Below are 19,535 nucleotides of genomic sequence, written 5' to 3'. Positions count from 1 at the left end.
GCATCACCGCCAGCGGGTTGCTTAGGATACCTAAGTTTTTTCCTGGCAGCCCCAGTTGCGGGAGAAAATGAAGAAGGAGCCGTTGACGTGTCACGTTCCGCTTCAGCTGACAGTGTGTTCACCAGCAGGTCTTTGCACCTCTGCAGGCTTGTGTCGGCCGGAAAGAGAGACACCACATAGGCTTTAAACCTAGGATCAAGCACGGTGGCCAAAATGTAGTGGTCTGATTTCAACAGATTGACCACCCTGGAATCCTGGCAAAGCGAATGAAGGGCTTCATCCACAAGTCCCACATGCCGAGCGGAATCGCTCCGTCTTAGCTCCTCCTTCACTTTCTCCAGCTGCTTCTGCAAAAGCCTGATGAGCGGAATGACCTGACTCAAGCTGGCTGTGTCTGAACTGACTTCACGTGTGGCAAGTTCGAAGGGCTGGAGAACCTTGCACAACACGGAAATCATTCTCCACTGCGCTTGAGTCAGGTGCATACCCCCTCCTTTGCCTATGTCATAGGTGGATGTATAGGCTTGTATGGCCTTTTGCTGCTCCTCCATCCTCTGAAGCATATAGAGGGTTGAGTTCCACCGCGTCACAACCTCTTGCTTCAGGTGATGGTGGGGCAGGTTCAAGAGTGTTTGCTGGCGCTCCAGTCTTCGGCACGCAGTCGCTGAATGGCGAAAGTGGCCAGAAATTTTTCGGGCCACCCAAAGCGTCTCCTGCACGCCCCTGTCGCTTTTCAGAAAATTCTGCACCACCAAGTTTATTGTGTGAGCAAAACATGGGACGTGCTGGAATTTGCCCAGATGTAATGCCCGCACAATATTGGTGGCGTTGTCAGATATCACAAATCCCCAGGAGAGTCTAAGTGGGGTAAGCCACTGGGCGATGATTTCCCTCAGTTTCTCTAAGAGGTTGTCGGCGGTGTGCCTCTTACTGAAACCGGTGATACACAGCGTAGCCTGCCTTGTAACGAGCTGGCGTTTCTGAGATGCTGCTACTGGTGACGCTGCTGCTGTTGCTGCGTAAGGTGATACATCTACCCAGTGGGCTGTCACAGTCATATAGTCCTTAGTCTGCCCTGTTCCACTTGTCCACATGTCCGTGGTTAAGTGGACATTGTGTACAACGGCATTTTTCAGGACACTGAGGACACTTTTTCTGACGTTTCTGTACAGTCTCGGTATCGCCTGCCTAGTGAAGTGGAATCTAGACGGGATTTGGAACCGGGGACACACTACCTCCATCAATTGTCTAAATCCCACTGCACTAATGGCGGATACCGGACGCACGTCTAAAAACCAACATAGCAGTCAAGGCCTCAGTTATACGTTTTGCTTCAGGGTGACTGCTGTCGTACTTCATCCTCCTCGCTAAGGACTGTTGGAGGGTCAATTGTTTAGTAAAAGTAGTGGTGTTCCTACTTCCTCTCTGGGATGATGAACGACTCCCAGCAGCAGCAACAGCAGCAGCGGCAGCAGTAGGCGTAGCAATGCAGGATCCTCCAGAGGAATCCCGGATAGGAGAGTCAGTCATGCCAGTGACATGGCCTGCAGGACTACTTCCGATCCTGACTAAGGAGGAAATTGATGAGGAGGGAGTTGACGGTGTGGTTTGCAGGCGCTTGGATACAACAGGACAACGGGATTTAGGTGTCCCTGGACTGCTTACGGTCTTAGCCAAAGTTTCTGAACTTGACAGTAACTTTTTATGAACGCGCTGCAGGTGCCGTATAAGGGAGGATGTTCCTAGGTGGTTGACGTCCCTACCCCTACTTATTTCACCTTTACATATGGTACATATGGCAAGACAGTTGTTGTCCGGATTTGGATAGAAATATTGCCAGACCAAAGAGGTGGAATGTTTGGTCTTCTGCCCAGGCATGACCGTGATGGGCTTTTTCATCCCACGGACAACAACTGTCTCCCCCGGAGCCTGATTTAAACAAACCACATCACCATCAGAATCCTCCTCGCCAACTTCCTCCTCAGCGCCAGCTACACCAGTATCCTCATCCTGTTGTACTTCAACAGTGACATCTTCAATTTGCATATCAGCAAGTGGACTGTGGGTGCTCCTTTCAGCACTTGCAGGGGGCGTGCAAATGGTGGAAAGAGCCACCTCTTCCCGTCCAGTGCTGGGAAGGTCAGGCATCGCAACCACCACCACACTTGGACTCTCCTTGGGGATTTGTGATATCTTCTTAGAAAGCACAGTTCTTCGCTGTGCTTTTGCCAGCTTAACTCTTTTGATTTTTTTAGTGGGAGGAGGGCTTCCATCGTCATGTGAAGCTGAACCACTAGTCATGAACATACTAGGGATCGACCTTAGCCGTTCCTTGCCACTCCGTGTCGTAAATGGCATATTGGCAAGTTTACGTTTCTCTTCAGCTGATTTAAATGTCTTTTTCAAGGTCATTTTCCTGAACTTTGCCATTTGGGATTGTATGTGCCCTCTACTATGACATTGGGCATCGGCCTTGGCAGACGACGTTGATGGCATGTTATCGTCTATGTCATGACTAGTGGCAGCAGCTTCAGCACTAGGAGGAAGTGGTTCTTGATCTTTCTCTATTTTATTTTTATCGGAGAAAGTTTGGTCCTCCATTTATGTTATATCGATTTGATATATACGTGCGGCTAAACACAGAAAATAATTTTTTTTTTGGTTTGGACTGGAGTGTACTTTGGGGGTTACAGCACCCTTTAACGGTCAAGCCAGCCGGCCCTTTACTTATGACACAGGCGCACGCTTGGCACTACTTTGTTGATGCACGTGCGGCTACTGCGCACACAATTCACAAACACAGAAAATAATTTTTTTTTTGGTTTGGACTGGAGTGTACTTTCGGGGGTTACAGCACCCTTAACGGTCAAGCCAGCCGGCCCTTTACTTATGACACAGGCGCACGCTTGGCACTACTTTGTTGATGCACGTGCGGCTACTGCGCACACAATTCACAAACACAGAAAATAATTTTTTTTTTGGTTTGGACTGGAGTGTACTTTCGGGGGTTACAGCACCCTTAACGGTCAAGCCAGCCGGCCCTTTACTTATGACACAGGCGCACGCTTGGCACTACTTTGTTGATGCACGTGCGGCTACTGCGCACACAATTCACAAACACAGAAAATAATTTTTTTTTTGGTTTGGACTGGAGTGTACTTTCGGGGGTTACAGCACCCTTAACGGTCAAGCCAGCCGGCCCTTTACTTATGACACAGGCGCACGCTTGGCACTACTTTGTTGATGCACGTGCGGCTACTGCGCACACAATTCACAAACACAGAAAATAATTTTTTTTTTGGTTTGGACTGGAGTGTACTTTCGGGGGTTACAGCACCCTTAACGGTCAAGCCAGCCGGCCCTTTACTTATGACACAGGCGCACGCTTGGCACTACTTTGTTGATGCACGTGCGGCTACTGCGCACACAATTCACAAACACAGAAAATAATTTTTTTTTGGTTTGGACTGGAGTGTACTTTCGGGGGTTACAGCACCCTTAACGGTCAAGCCAGCCGGCCCTTTACTTATGACACAGGCGCACGCTTGGCACTACTTTGTTGATGCACGTGCGGCTACTGCGCACACAATTCACAAACACAGAAAATAATTTTTTTTTTGGTTTGGACTGGAGTGTACTTTCGGGGGTTACAGCACCCTTAACGGTCAAGCCAGCCGGCCCTTTACTTATGACACAGGCGCACGCTTGGCACTACTTTGTTGATGCACGTGCGGCTACTGCGCACACAATTCACAAACACAGAAAATAATTTTTTTTTTGGTTTGGACTGGAGTGTACTTTCAGGGGTTACAGCACCCTTAACGGTCAAGCCAGCCGGCCCTTTACTTATGACACAGGCGCACGCTTGGCACTACTTTGTTGATGCACGTGCGGCTACTGCGCACACAATTCACAAACACAGAAAATAATTTTTTTTTTGGTTTGGACTGGAGTGTACTTTCGGGGGTTACAGCACCCTTAACGGTCAAGCCAGCCGGCCCTTTACTTATGACACAGGCGCACTCTTGGCACTACTTTGTTGATGCACGTGCGGCTACTGCGCACACAATTCACAAACACAGAAAATAATTTTTTTTTGGTTAGGACTGGAGTGTACTTTCGGGGGTTACAGCACCCTTTAACGGTCAAGCCAGCCGGCCCTTTACTTATGACACAGGCGCACGCTTGGCACTACTTTGTTGATGCACGTGCGGCTACTGCGCACACAATTCACAAACACAGAAAATAATTTTTTTTTTGGTTTGGACTGGAGTGTACTTTCGGGGGTTACAGCACCCTTAACGGTCAAGCCAGCCGGCCCTTTACTTATGACACAGGCGCACGCTTGGCACTACTTTGTTGATGCACGTGCGGCTACTGCGCACACAATTCACAAACACAGAAAATAATTTTTTTTTTGGTTTGGACTGGAGTGTACTTTCGGGGGTTACAGCACCCTTAACGGTCAAGCCAGCCGGCCCTTTACTTATGACACAGGCGCACGCTTGGCACTACTTTGTTGATGCACGTGCGGCTACTGCGCACACAATTCACAAACACAGAAAATAATTTTTTTTTTGGTTTGGACTGGAGTGTACTTTCGGGGGTTACAGCACCCTTAACGGTCAAGCCAGCCGGCCCTTTACTTATGACACAGGCGCACGCTTGGCACTACTTTGTTGATGCACGTGCGGCTACTGCGCACACAATTCACAAACACAGAAAATAATTTTTTTTTTGGTTTGGACTGGAGTGTACTTTCGGGGGTTACAGCACCCTTAACGGTCAAGCCAGCCGGCCCTTTACTTATGACACAGGCGCACGCTTGGCACTACTTTGTTGATGCACGTGCGGCTACCGCGCACACAATTCACAAACACAGAAAATAATTTTTTTTTTGGTTTGGACTGGAGTGTACTTTCGGGGGTTACAGCACCCTTAACGGTCAAGCCAGCCGGCCCTTTACTTATGACACAGGCGCACGCTTGGCACTACTTTGTTGATGCACGTGCGGCTACTGCGCACACAATTCACAAACACAGAAAATAAATTTTTTTTTGGTTTGGACTGGAGTGTACTTTCGGGGGTTACAGCACCCTTAACAGTCAAGCCAGCCGGCCCTTTACTTATGACACAGGCGCACGCTTGGCACTACTTTGTTGATGCACGTGCGGCTACTGCGCACACAATTCACAAACACAGAAAATAATTTTTTTTTTGGTTTGGACTGGAGTGTACTTTCGGGGGTTACAGCACCCTTAACGGTCAAGCCAGCCGGCCCTTTACTTATGACACAGGCGCACGCTTGGCACTACTTTGTTGATGCACGTGCGGCTACTGCGCACACAATTCACAAACACAGAAAATAATTTTTTTTTTGGTTTGGACTGGAGTGTACTTTCGGGGGTTACAGCACCCTTAACGGTCAAGCCAGCCGGCCCTTTACTTATGACACAGGCGCACGCTTGGCACTACTTTGTTGATGCACGTGCGGCTACTGCGCACACAATTCACAAACACAGAAAATATATTATTTTTTTAGCACTTGGGGGGAGCACCCCTGATGGACAGAGCACCCCCTGGACAACACTACAGCACTCCTTTAGGACTGGGACACTGCACAGGACTTTGGAGTGGACACAGCCCCTATGGAGAACTGACTGCACAACACAGTCCAGCCAGCCCCTATGGACTTTGAAGTAGTGGACACAGCCCCTATTAACAACAGCAGCACAGCACAACACAGCCAGCCCCTATGGACTTTGAAGTAGTGGACAACAGCAGCACTACACTACACTACACAGCCCTAACTCCCACCCTCCCTCTTCACTGTCCACAGCCGAGTGAGAAAATGGCGCCGACGTGTGTACCTTATATAGGATCCAAAACCCGCGAGACTCGGAAGGCGGGAAGATGACGTTTTGCCTCGATTTCAGATCCGAGTCAGGCGGGAAAAGTCGAGCCTGACTCGGATCGGACTCGGATCGGGGGGGCTCGGGGGGGTTCGGATTTCAGAAATCCGAACCCGCTCACCCCTAGTTACAAGTCACTTTAGTAATTTCTTCTGGATCAGTCACACTTGCTGCCTTTCTGGATTCTGGTAACTTCATTGATTCAGCAAGCTCAAGATTACAACTCAACCTCTAAAAATACCTCTATTCCTCATTGCTATTGATGGAAGTCACATTTCTGAAGGAACAGTTCGCCTGCAGACCATTCATATCTGCCTCCAGGTTGGAGTGCTTCACTTTGAATTAATTTCTTTCTTGGTTCTGTCTTAGGCCTCTGAATCAAGGCGGGCCGTTTTTTTTTCACCGGCCTCCATGCCGCTAGCACAGCTTTAGCGGGCGGCCTGGCGATGGTCGCAATTAAGTTCTGAAGGGTTCAATGTAGAAGCTTACAGATCCGACTTAGTTTTCCTTCGTCTACCACCACAAACGGGATAACTTCTCAGGAAGACTCAGAAACATTCTAATCATTCTTATCTTCCTGCTCTCTCATCAACCAAGATTCCAGCAGCAAACTCTCTCATTTCACTCATACATTTTGCTAAAATATGATTCAAAGTCAAGGAGAACCTCAAGAAGACCTCTTATCGTTATAAATTCTATGCTGATAAATGAGGACGGGCCTCCCAAATCTGAAAGTAGGAGAAAGTGTTCTGCCAACAGCTGGATCATCTAGTGCCTTTCTGTGAATTCTTTGATGGATAGCCTAGTGCCTCATGTGAATACTCTTTTGAATACTTTAGTGCCTCCTGTGAATAATTTGCTGGATATCCTAGTGCCTCATCTGAATACTTTGCTGGATACTCTACTATCTCATGTGGATACTCTGCTAGATCATCTAAAGTCTCCTGTGTATACTCTGCTGGCTACTATAATCCCTTCAAGTAATTCTCTGCTGGACCCTAGTCTCTTTCTCCCTAGTAGTGTGTGCCTTACAGCTGCCTTTTATAGAGACTCACTAATTATTACTATTATTGTCTGACCATTTAAAAGCTTGTGATATCTGCAGTGTCACGCTTCCTGCAAGTTACACCTGGGTTACGCTCAGGTAGCCGCAACCTACAGGAATACTGCAGCGAAACCTAAATCCCTTTCTGGAATCGCTGGTGAATACCAGTATCACGCTATACTCTTCACTTCCCTGGTGTGTTCATAGTGTGTGACGTCAATGAATCCTAGTAATTCTAGTGAAACCTGACAGATCCCCAATGTGTGTAAAAAGCCTTAACAATAGATCAATTTGAATTTTAGGTTTAATAAACTCTAAACATGTTTTTCCAGTTACCGGAAATGACAGTGTTGTACAATGTATGACCTATATTTTTGTATATGGTAAATATTTTATTTAAGGACTTACACATGTTCACATCTATAATGGTAAGCTATAAATATAACATATGTGTGGATCTTACTTTTCCATTATCATATAAGGTCCAGCAGGGAAAGAAAAGGTTGGCTTCCTGTCGTCTTGTACAACGTTTTTATCTTCAATGAAAGGAATCATTAACACAAAGCCAGCCTGGCTATCACCCTTTAAGAAAAACTGAAAGAGGAAAAAAATATTGAAACTGCTTTTTATAATATAAGTAACATTCTCCATGGACACAGTCTGTTTTGTTTTTTTCTTTTCTTAAATTATTATTATAGACAAGTACAAACAGTTAAGACTGACGTCACTAGTTATCAGAGGTGTTTACTGTATATTTTTCTCTGTGATGGACATTTCTTATACAACAAGAGAATGAAAAAGATTTACTCAAAGGAGTTGTCGACTTAAATTTTACAAAATGACTTCATTTCCCAATATTAGTACATTGATGCACCAGCACTGCTCAATGCTCTCTTTAGTGAAAACAGAAATATTTTAATGTGGAATAATAAGGGTTCATATACTGGATCTCATTACGATGCGAATTGTATATACAATTTATAGATGTGTCTTTACTAAGCTTTACTAAAATCACGCAAAAGTCCCCACCGTCTTACGCCACTGTATTGGATACAGTTGTGCGCCATGTGATAGGCCGTTCGTAATGTGCGAGCACTCTCAAAATATGCCTGTCCGTTTATGACATACATGACAAACAATGTACAGTAGGACAACAAGATTTTCCACTTTTAGCCACATTGTTAGTCTTCTGTATAGAAAGCAATGTTGATTTGTCTTCACGCTCTTTGCTACCTTTTCACTAATATAATGGAAAGCGTCAACATTCTACGGGTTGTGACAGGTGCAGGGTGCTAGAATGAACACTAAATATGTGTCCTGCTGAGAGCAATGAGTAAAGATACATCTGTAAATCGGTATGGTTTTGCACTTGACTAGAGCATCCTGATTGACTACCCAGTGCAATTCAAAGTACACACCTATTTACAGCACCTACATTTGCAGAGAAGTAAAATCTGAAAAGATGCAATGGGCATGATTCAGCTTTGGAATAGACGGCCTGATTCAGACCCGTTCGCTAACAAGCGATCGCTCGGAGCGAGAGATGTTTTGAAATGCATCACAGTGCGCGTGCGCAAACTGGGCCGAGCGATCGGGAAGCATTCGCTCGCCCAGCAGAGACAGCCCAGCTGAATGAGTGACAGGAGAAGCCGATTGTGGGTGGTAACAGGGGCAGGCCACTGGAAACGGGGGAGTGGAGGTGCGAACGCAGGCGTTCCTGAGCATCTTAATGCCGTTTCAGAGGCGTGCATAATTAACAGCCAGCGTCCTAGTACACGTCAACTGGTTGAATTATACACTGAAGTGCTCGCAGTGCTTGCGGCAGGGTATGGTCAACCTCAAAAGCTGCGTTCACTTGGAACCCGATGTACCGATGGTTGCATACACTTCCTGGAGATGACGTGCACTAGTGGGCGACTAAAGACAGGCTGGTGGGTGTCTGCATACACACCGCCATCGCACGCCAAGACATAGTGGGCGTGCTTATGCATTGCCGTGCGATCGCCTGCCTTGCCGTCACTTAGCTGAATTTGCATACGCTGGAAGTGAGCGTACGCATCTAGCGAACGGGTCTGAATCAGGCCCAGAGTACGATATTGCAAGTAAACGTGCATCTTGGTAAAACCATACTGCGCTGCAGTTGGGGCAGATGTAAAATGTGCATAAAGTTAGATTTGGGAGGGCTGTGGCAAAACTGAAATCTAAATTGCAGTGTAAAAATAAAGCTGTGCAGTATTTGTGGGCTACATGCAAAAGCAGCCAGTATTTACACTACATTCAAATAAAAAGAATGTATTTGCTCCCGTGACATTGCAACATGGATTGTCCTGGTTCACAGTTACTTGCAATATCGTACTCTGGGTATGATTCAGACCACCCACAGCTTTTGCGAGTGGTCTGGAGCCCATCGCGATTATCGCGACCATCGGGCTTGCGAGGAGACCCTGTGGTAGGGTCTCAGCTCTCGCAAGCCCGAATGGACGCCATGCCTGCGTTTGTACAGCCACCCCCCCCCCCTCCCCGCCTATGAAACGGGGCGTGATGTCAACCAACATCGACAGCCGCCCCGTCTTGTAGCGAGACCCGTAGAGACGGAGCAGCCGTCGCTGGAAGGGTCTCGCGTATGCGCCCGCCGAAGGTGGCGCATGCACTGTGGGGGACCATCGACCCGCTTGCGAGCAGGTCTGAATCAGGCCCTCTATTCCCAAAGCTGAATCAGGCCCAATATGCATAAATATAAGTACATCAAAGTTCAGCCTGGTACCACAATCACCCCTTTCATTAAAACAACTTTTCAATTGCTCTCCTAAAACCAGTCTCATATATAGCTTAAATCAGTGGTTCTCAACTCCAGTCCTCAAGTACCCTCAACACGTCATGTTTTCAGGATTTCTATCTGTGGAAACAGGTGAGATCACTACTGACCCAGCAAATTAAATTAAATAACCTGTGCATGATTAAACAAATCCATGAAACATGACCTGTTGGGGGGATACTGGAGTTAAGAACCACTGGCTTAAATCAATCATTAAAGTAAGGGAACCACAGGGAAATCTCCAATACATTTTGCACCTCTGTTATGTTTAATGATTTTCATTATTTTGCTAAAAATGTGCTCGTCCACAGAAATACAAAATGATTAATGATCATTTCTAAATATATGGCCAATTCCCAATGTGTGTCAACAGTAAGACAGTGCAACTTTCAAGTCATTTTGTGGTGTAGTAATGGTTGTGCAACCAATGCACCAACTCGGCACTTTACAAGCGATGCCCTCAAGCAGCCCAACTTCTCACACCAGACCAGTGCAAACCTTTCCTCCTCCACAAATGCTGCCATCTTCCTCTACACACCAAAGCACTTTGCAGGAAATCAAGGCATGTGCCATCACTAAAGAAAATATTACAGTCAATACACTATAAAAAAATGAGATATAGTAAGAACTTACCTTTGTTATCTCTATTTCTACGAAGTCCATAGGGTTCTACAGGATACCTTGGGGATATAGGTGATGACGTCAGGCATCGGGCACCATAGAGTTAAGCTTTCAGCCTCCCAGGATGCACTAGGGTCCCCCTCCTATACCCCGCCCCCGAGCCAAGGTATCTCAGTTACGTACCAAGCTATAGGCCGAAGGAGGAGAAGGAAGAGAGAGAAAAAAGATCTGGACACACACAAGAATCACATTCTCACCAGAGGGAGACGGAAAAACCGGTGACCAGAACAAAGCCCATCTGCAGCACAGGTGCGACAGGGCGGGAGTCCTGTGGAACCCAATGGACTTCGTAGAAATAGAGATAACAAAGGTAAGTTCTTACCATATCTCATATTTTCTACTTCAGGGTCCACAGGGTATCCACAGGATACCTTGGGGATGTCCCAAAGCAGTATCCTTCAAGGGTGGGGTTGCTCCTGTGCTGAAAGGAGAATCCGCCACCCGAAGGAAGCATCCTGAGAGGCAAAGGTGTCAAACGCGTAATACCTCACAAAGGTATGGACAGAGGACCACGTGGCAGCCTTGCAGATCTGGACTGCAGAGGCACCACGTCGAGCTGCCCACGAGGGACACACAGACCTAGTGGAATGAGCCTTCAGAGAAGGAGGGACCGGTAGGCCTTCATGAAGATAAGCTTCTGAAATTGCCATACGGATCCAACCTGCCAAAGTTTGCTTTGAAGCAGGCCAACCCTTTTTACGGAAGCCATAGAGGACAAACAAGGCGTCCGACTTACTAAACGAAGAAGTGCGGTCAACATAAAGCCTTAAGACCCGCACAACTTCCAAAGTGGCCTCACCCACTGAAAGGTCAGGTGAGTTAAAAGCCGGCACAACGATTTCCTCGTTGATATGAAAACGGGAAACAACTTTGGGAAGAAAATCAGGACAAGTGCGCAGCACCGCCCTGTTCCCATGAAAAATCAAGAAAGGGGGTCTACAAGAGAGAGCCCCTAAGTCAGAAACACGTCTGGCCGAAGCGATGGCTAGAAGGAAAATTGTTTTAGCAGTCAGCCATTTAAGATCCACTGAGCCCAGTGGTTCAAACGGCGGTCCCTGGAGAGCCCTCAGGACCACAGCTAAATCCCAAGGCGCCACCGGTGGAACAAATGGCGTCTGAATTCGAAGAACACCTTGCATAAAGGTGCGCACATCAGGGATTGTAGCAATCCTACGATGGAACCAGACAGACAGGGCAGATACCTGCACCTCCAAAGAAGCAAGGCGAAGCCCATGGTCTAGTCCCGCCTGTGGGAAGGCTAGCACTCTAGACAGACGGAACTCCCGAGGTGCATAACCTCTCGGTCTACACCACTGGAAGAACGTATGCCACACACAATGGTATATTCTTGCAGAAGACGGTTTCCGAGCTCTCAGCATAGTACGTACTACAGAGCTGGAAAAACCCCTGGACCTAAACATGGCCGTCTCAACAGCCACGCCGTCAAAGAAAGCCGAGTCAGGTCCGGGTGAAGACAAGGACCCTGTGACAGTAGGTCTGGTCGTAGCGGCAACCGCAGAGGAATGTCCACGGACAGACCCTGAAGGTCTGAGAACCAGTGCCGCCTGGGCCACGCGGGAGCTATCAACAGGAGCGTCCCTCCTTCCTGTTTGAATTTCCGGATTACCCGTGGAAGGGAAAACGGAGGAAAGAGATAAGCAAACCGGAACGTCCACTGGACGGACAGAGCATCCACCAGAGACGCCTTTTCGTCTCTTGTGCGAGACCCGTACACCGGCAACTTGTTGTTGTGCCGTGACGCCATGAGGTCGATCTCTGGAAGGCCCCACCTGTCCACCAGAAGTTGAAAGACGTCCTGGTGCAGAGACCATTCCCCCGGATGAACGTCCTGGCGACTGAGAAAGTCGGCCTCCCAGTTGAGGACTCCCGGGATGAATACCGTTGAATATGGCCGGGAGATTGCGCTCCGCCCAGATCAGGATGTGGGACACCTCTACGAGTGCCGCCCGACTTCGGGTTCCTCCTTGCCGATTTATGTAGGCCACGGTGGTGGCGTTGTCCGACTGGACCTGCACGGGATGACCCTGGAGAACCCGATGGGCCTGCTGGAGAGCATTGAAAACGGCGCGGAGTTCCAAGATGTTTATCGGAAGCTCCTTTTCCGCCTGAGTCCATCTGCCCTGGAACAAGTGTGGACCCGTGACCGCTCCCCAGCCCCCGAAGACTGGCGTCCGTTGTCAATAGGACCCAGTTCGCCACCCAAAACGGACGACCCATGTTGAGATGGGTCGTCTGCAACCACCAGGCAAGGGACAGGCGAACCTCCGGAGTGAGCACCAAAGTCTGGGATTTGAGACTCTGAGGCAGTCCATTCCATTTGGACAGGATCAATTGCTGCAGAGGTCTGGAGTGAAACTGGGCATATTCCACCATGTCGAATACGGACACCATGGAGCCTCATTGCCAAGTGAAGAGACACACGGCGACTCTGCAGACAACTGCGCATCCTCAACTGCAAGGCAGAGATCTTCTCCCCCGTCACAAAGATCCTCTGCTGACTGGAGTCCAACAAGGCTCCGAGGTGCAGAATCCTCTGAGACGGGATCAGGGTGAACTTTTGCCAGTTTATCAACCAGCCGTGCCGTTGCAGTACTGCAATCGTCAGATCCAAATGGTGTAGAAGGAGCTCTGGAGATCCTGCTACCAACAGAAGGTCGTCTAGGTACGGCAACATGCGGGCTCACTGCAGCCGCAGGGAAGGCGCCATGACCGCCATAACCTTGGTGAACACACGTGGTGCTTGTCGCCAGGCCAAAAGGTAACGCCCGGAACTGGAAGTGATCGTTGCGGATTGCAAACCTGAGGAACTGTTGATGGCGCGAAAGAATAGTGACATGCAGGAAAGCGTCCTGTATGTCCAACGACACCATGTAATCCCCAGGTTCCAGTGCCAGAATGATGGACCGTAGGGTCTCCATTCGAAACCTCGGCACCCGCAAGGACTTGTTGAGTGCTTTGAGGTTGAGGATCGGACGGTACGACCCATTGGGTTTCTGCACCAAAAACAGATTGGAATAGAAACCAAGGCCCCTCTGGGAGAAAGGAACAGGCACCAGAACTCCAACCTGGAGCATAGTGTGCAAAACCTTCCGCAGTTCCGTGGCTTTGTTCCGGTCTGATGGAAGACCCGTGGTGAAGAATCGGGATGGGGGTCTGTGCCGAAAGGAGAGGGCATACCCGTGAGAAACCACCTCGTGAACCCAACTGTCTGTCGTGGTTACCAGCCAACACTGGGCGAACCGTAGCAGGCGGCCTCCCACTTTGGAATCCCCCAAAGGGAGGCACGGACCGTCAGGCAGCAGGTTTGTCATCGGACTTAGGGGCCGGACGTCTGGTACTCCAGGCCTGCTTCCGGGGCTTGGACGATTTCTTGGGGCCAGCCCGTCGGGGAAAAGACTGTGCTTTAGGCCTACCCTGGGCCCTGTAAGGCCGAAAGAACGACGTAGCTGAACTGGAAGGAACTGCAGCAAACGGGAGACATGCCGATTTGGCTGCCGCCAGCGTGGCTATATTTTTGTCCAGATCCGGACCAAATAGGACTTCTCCATTAAAAGGCAAAGCTTCCAAGCCCTTTTTGGAATCAGCGTCCACCTTCCAAGATCGCAACCATAAGGTGCGACGAGCCGCCACAGCTGCCGAAGAAATCAGAGAATTCAGGGTACTGATATCTAAAGCCGCTTCATTAATGTAAGTGGCCGAATCCCGGAGATTGCCTATCAACTCGGTCTGTTCAGCCGAACAGTCGGAATCGAAAGACGCCTCTAAACTATCTGCCCAGCGCTCCATAGCTCTGGCTACCCAACAAATGGCCATAGCCGGCCTGGCTGCCCCCCCCGGCGAGGGAATAAACGGACTTTAGGCAGATCTCCACCTTACGGTCCGTGGCATCCTTTAAGGAGGACATGGAGGACATGGGCAACGTGGCACTTCGGACCAGGCGTGTCACATGGGAATCCACCTGTGGCGGGGATTCCCACTTAGAAAAATAATTGTCCGCAAACGGATAAGCCACTGCTAAACGTCTTTGAGGCTGATACAGTTTCCCAGGATGTTTCCACGCCTCCTCTAAGTGGTCCACCAATTGACCCGAAAGAGGAAACACTGAGGCGTCACCCTTAACATCCTTGAAAAAGGCATATTTGGATTTTGATACCGGAACTTCATCATCCTCAATAACTAAAGCTGTGCGGACTGCACGAATAAGGCCAGGTATATAAACCTTATACTTAGCGTCCGACTCCTTAGTACGGAGAGGTTCTTGGTCCGAAAGATCCAGAATCTCCCCATCATCGGTCGTCCCCTCGTCATCCTCATAAGGAGTGGACAGAGACGCCACCGGCCGCTTGTGAGGCCGCAACACAGACTCCCCTTGTAACACGTCTGACAAATGCTGCACAGAACTTGTCAGAGAATTAACCCACGCAGGCTCCTGAGAGACCTGAGGAGGGGAAATAGGGAGACTGTGGGGTACCATCAGTTGTCTCGGGAACCCCTGCATGGGTGAAGACACCACTGACTGCTGGGACAATCCCATCTGAGGGAACGCAGGTTGCGGAGCTAACTGGCCCACTAGGGTTGTAAGCGCTTTAGCGAAACAAGTCCAGGGCGGTTCCTGAACCGGAGTCGTGACAGTAATTGGCCGCGTCAATAAAAAACACTGCCGACATAGCCCCTCCGGCTACCCTCCCCCTCCACTATAGGTACCTTACACCTAGTACACAGAAGCTGGAGAGGAAAATCACTCTCAGACATGATGGCAAGTATGTGACCCCTCTCACTGATACACGTTAGTATAGTGGGAGAACCGCCCTGCAATCACCGCACCGCAAGGGCTTTAGCAGAAGAAGAGTAGGGACAGTGAAAAGGCTGACAGTAGAAAGCGAAAGTACAGGCAGCAGACACTAGCAGCAGTCACATACAATGCAAAGAAATCAATCCCTGCACTATCAGTGCTGATCCTCAACTACGCAGACACAGAGTCTGGTAGGACACAGCGCTGCATACACAGACCTGTTCCAACGGAGGAGAGGTATGCCAGGGGACCCAGACCACGATGCGACCGATCAGCAGCGTCCACCATGCTTTCTTGTAAAGATGGCCACCGAGGAGCAGAGAGGAGGCCGGCTTGGGGGAAGAGCGCTGCCACAGGGCCAATCGGCATGAACAGAGAGGCTGTGTGCAGCGGGGGAGGCGCCGGCTGTGTACAGGGAAGGCGCGCTCCCCTGGCATGCAATTAACCCCTGGGACGACGCAGCGCTACCACTCAGCTGCGGTCCGCTATCCCAGGGGGGTAGTGGAAACGCAGGTCTGTAACCTGGCTCCACGCTGCAGCCAGTCCCCAGGAAGCCCCCTGCCTGGGGACTCCAGACCATGTTCCAGCGGGGACCCACCGCGGGACCCCGCTACTTACCTGCTGTCCCCCTTAAATCCGGCCATGTTCCCAAACATCTGGGGTCTCTACACCCAGGCCAGAAGCTTGCAGAAAGGGTGCACCCTGGTCAGCTACAGGTGGCATATCCTTGTTATACTGTTTAGACACCACTCAGCCTTTCTGTGCTTTACTGATAAATGTGATCACATCTGTGTGTAAATGCTGCAAAGGGCAATAAGGGGCTATTCTGTGTGGGCATAATGTGCAATAACGGGGCATACTGTGTACATAATGGGCAATAATAGGGCCATACTGCATGGGCATAATGTGAATTGGTACTATTGTGTGGCCACGCCCCCTCCATGTGAAGCTACGCCCCTTTTTGCACGAAGGCCCCCACCCAACATGGGGCCAGAGAATTTTCCATATACTAATACCAGGCCTTTAAAGATGAATGAGCTCCCTTTCTCCTGAAAGTATTAAAAGATATTTCCAAGGAGAGAAAAGACCCATCCCTGTTCTATAGGTACCATCCATTATATAACTAATTTATATAGATATGAAACTTCTTGCTAAACTCATTGCAAACCTCTTGAAAGTTTTTATCCTAGCCTAACATACTGTAATAAAGTAGATTTCATCCCCAGTAGAGAAGCAAGTGATAATATTACTAAATTCAAATATTTTATCCACCTATTCATTAAATCTAAGACATCAATAGATGGAATCATCTTGCTGAGCACAGATGACATCTTTCTTTCTCTCTAAAAAGTAAAAAAATGACACAAATAAGACTACTCAACAGCAACAGCCATTTTGCATCTGACATGATATATATATATATATATATATATATATCTCAATTTCCATGTAATTTTGTGCGTAGAATCAAAATAAATCAGAAATTAAGTTATTTTGAAAAAATTTAATTAAAAAAATTAAGTATTTAATAACAGTAAATGTTCAGTAAAACTCCCTTCAGCGGCACTATGGGGTACGCATCCAATGTATCATCAGAGTCCCCCTCCTCATCTTTCTCATTCTCATCCATGTGTTGTTCCTGGGCAGAACCCTCCTCTTAGCGCTGGATGTCATGTACAAGAATTTTGTGAAAGCTTTGGATAAAGAAGGCCAGGTTTTCAGTTATCTGAAGGAAACGTTTCTGAAGTTAAGCGAAGCAAAGCTAAAAGTAGGTCTATTAGTTGGCCCCCAAATAAGGAATCTGCTTACGGATGAAATATTTAACACTAAATTGACAGAAATTAAGTCTGCTGATTGGTTCTCCTTCAAGGCTGCTGTGCGTGGATTCTTAGGAAACAGAAAAGAGGCTAACTACTGGGCGAAGTAAATTAGCCACGAAAAGCCAAGGTCGGCGAAAAGCAAGATGATTTCGCCTCATTCGCCTGTTTGGACGTGATGTTTTCGCCATGTGCATCCCCGCTTATCTCTGTATTCAATTCCAAAACAGGCGATAATGAAACTAGCGAAAAGAACAGCATATTTTGGGGAAATCAGTCTGTACCCCTAAAAAAGCCTCACTGACCCTGGGAATCAATATAGAAGAGTATTAATAGCCCTAATAAAAGTATTTAGGGATCTTAAAATGAGTCAAATGGCTGTTATACGCATGTTTACATAAGTGTGAAAAATTATATAACCCACAGGTTCTCAAACTCAGTCTTCAGGACCCCAAACAGTACATGTTTTCCAGGTCTCCTCACAGAATAACAAGTGATATAATTAGCTCCACCTTTTAAAATGTATCAGTGAGTAATACACCTGTGCTCCTGCTGGGTGACCTGTGTGGGGTCCTGAGGACAGATTTCGAGAACCTCTGATATAATGTAATGATTTTTGAGAGTAAAATAAGTAACGCAGTTATATTTATAGTACATGTAAATGGGTACTAGTATATTTTGGTGTCTCTAAAGTGAAGATTTTAAAAATCTAAAAAAATAACCCGCTGAAGCTTCCTGCAATCTTAAAAACACCTGTCTCAACCTTATAGCCCCCAAAATACCTAGCCCCCTACTTTTTACCCATTTTCCTACACTTTTTAAATTTTCACCCCACAAATGCCATGTCTTTTTGGGGTGAATTAAGATCATTTTTAAAAAATTTCTTGACTAATTAGTCATTGGGGGGGGTGTCCAAAGGGTCCTGAACCAAGTCCCCACAGTTGTACACTTAAATATGGATTTTGCACTTCTTTTCTCCTGCCTTTTGCTGGTGAAACTTTTTCGCCTGTTTTTACTTATAGCGTTTTCGCCTAGGCAAAAACTCCCAGGAATTGAATACGGAGATACTTTGAAAGCAGGTGAAAAGCGCAATTCGGTGAAAACTTTTCACCGATCGCGGCTTTTCGCCTCTAATTGAATTTGGCCCTTTATTGTGAATAAACTATTGGACAACTAATATGGGTTGTAGAATGTCACTTAAAATTCACTTTTAATATTCCCATCTAGACCTTTTCCCTGACAAAAAGGGGTAATTTAAGTGATGAACAGGGGGAACGTTTTCATCAAGATATTATGACAATGGAACATCGCTGCTGGTTCCTATTTAGAGAGACCAATGATGCACTGAAGTTTAGTTTCTGCAGTTTTTAAGTGTTTCTTCGTTTTATTAGTATTTTATAAATAAATACGATGACAATATTTCAATTCTACAGAGATTAATTGAAATTTTTACTTATCTACTATCTTACTTAGCTATTACCGCTTTTGTGTCCAGTATCAATTAAATGTGACGTAATAAATAAAATCTGATTTGTCCACTGTACTAAGCATCCCTAAATTAGGTGACAACACGTACATATTCACATGCGAGATGCAGAGAATTTTTTACATTTTGTTGAGTAGTGTAATTAAACCAAAAACTAGGGTCTCTACTGTACTGTATGTACTAATGGTGCTCTATTTTTGGAGCAGACCACCATCATATGTAAGAAACAACTGAGCAGTACTGATTTCTGCTATCTTTGATGTGGTGGAAGATTTTGGTGCACATAGCAGGGGAGGGAGCAATGCAGGTAATGATAAATCTGCAATGTAGAGGACCACTGAGGTCTATGTACTAAGTTCAAATATAAAGAAATGCTTGGAATATGCAACATATTCTATAATATTTGCCATAGTACATAGACCCCTCTGTATAGCAAGATATAATTTAACACAATGATAATTAAATTCTAAAATGTTTTAACTACATTTGAAATAAAACTACTTCTTGTATATTAGAAGGAAAACCACACAAACTACTGATAAAGTAAGGATAATCGGTTACAAAGAGTTCTGATACATGCAGATTCTTTCATCCCAAAGTCAAGAAACCAATCTGTGACTTCTTATATTTCACTTTAAGATGTGCTGCCACCGACTTCATCTGAGATCATTTTGAAGCCATACCTGTCCGTATCCAAAGTTGCATATTTTATTTTCTGAAATCCTTTCACGTTTATGGTGTATTTTGATTGAATTGTCAGCATTTCTAAATGAACACACAAAAAATATGTATTATCTTCAGTGAAAGACTATATGGAGTAATAAAGTTAATCTTTCAAATGTCATATGTGCGATTATTTTGCACTTCAAGAGTGCAAGCATGTTTCCATATCCCCAAGCCTAATTAACAGCAGAGTAACATTTACTTACACTATAAATTCACATACCGTCACCAATAATTCGCTTT

At 47.0% G+C, this 19,535-nt stretch overlaps 1 protein-coding gene across 3 annotated transcripts in view; it reads right to left on the bottom strand.

Moving 5' to 3' along the window:
* TEX14 (testis expressed 14, intercellular bridge forming factor) overlaps positions 1-19,535 on the bottom strand; it is a 377,640-nt gene that overhangs the window by 275,860 nt on the left and 82,245 nt on the right. For all 3 annotated transcript variants that reach the window (XM_088449540.1, XM_088449541.1, XM_088449542.1), the window contains 2 exons: positions 19,253-19,334; positions 7,421-7,551 (listed from right to left, as the gene is read on the bottom strand). In XM_088449540.1, coding sequence (XP_088305666.1) covers positions 7,421-7,551; positions 19,253-19,334 — 213 coding nt within the window. The remainder of the gene's footprint in view (positions 1-7,420; positions 7,552-19,252; positions 19,335-19,535) is intronic.

This window comes from Taudactylus pleione, unplaced genomic scaffold, assembly GCF_031769625.1.
Source record: "Taudactylus pleione unplaced genomic scaffold, aTauple2 ptg000487l, whole genome shotgun sequence".
Taxonomy (NCBI): domain Eukaryota; kingdom Metazoa; phylum Chordata; class Amphibia; order Anura; family Myobatrachidae; genus Taudactylus; species Taudactylus pleione.
This window is presented reverse-complemented; position numbering and strand designations above follow the sequence as displayed.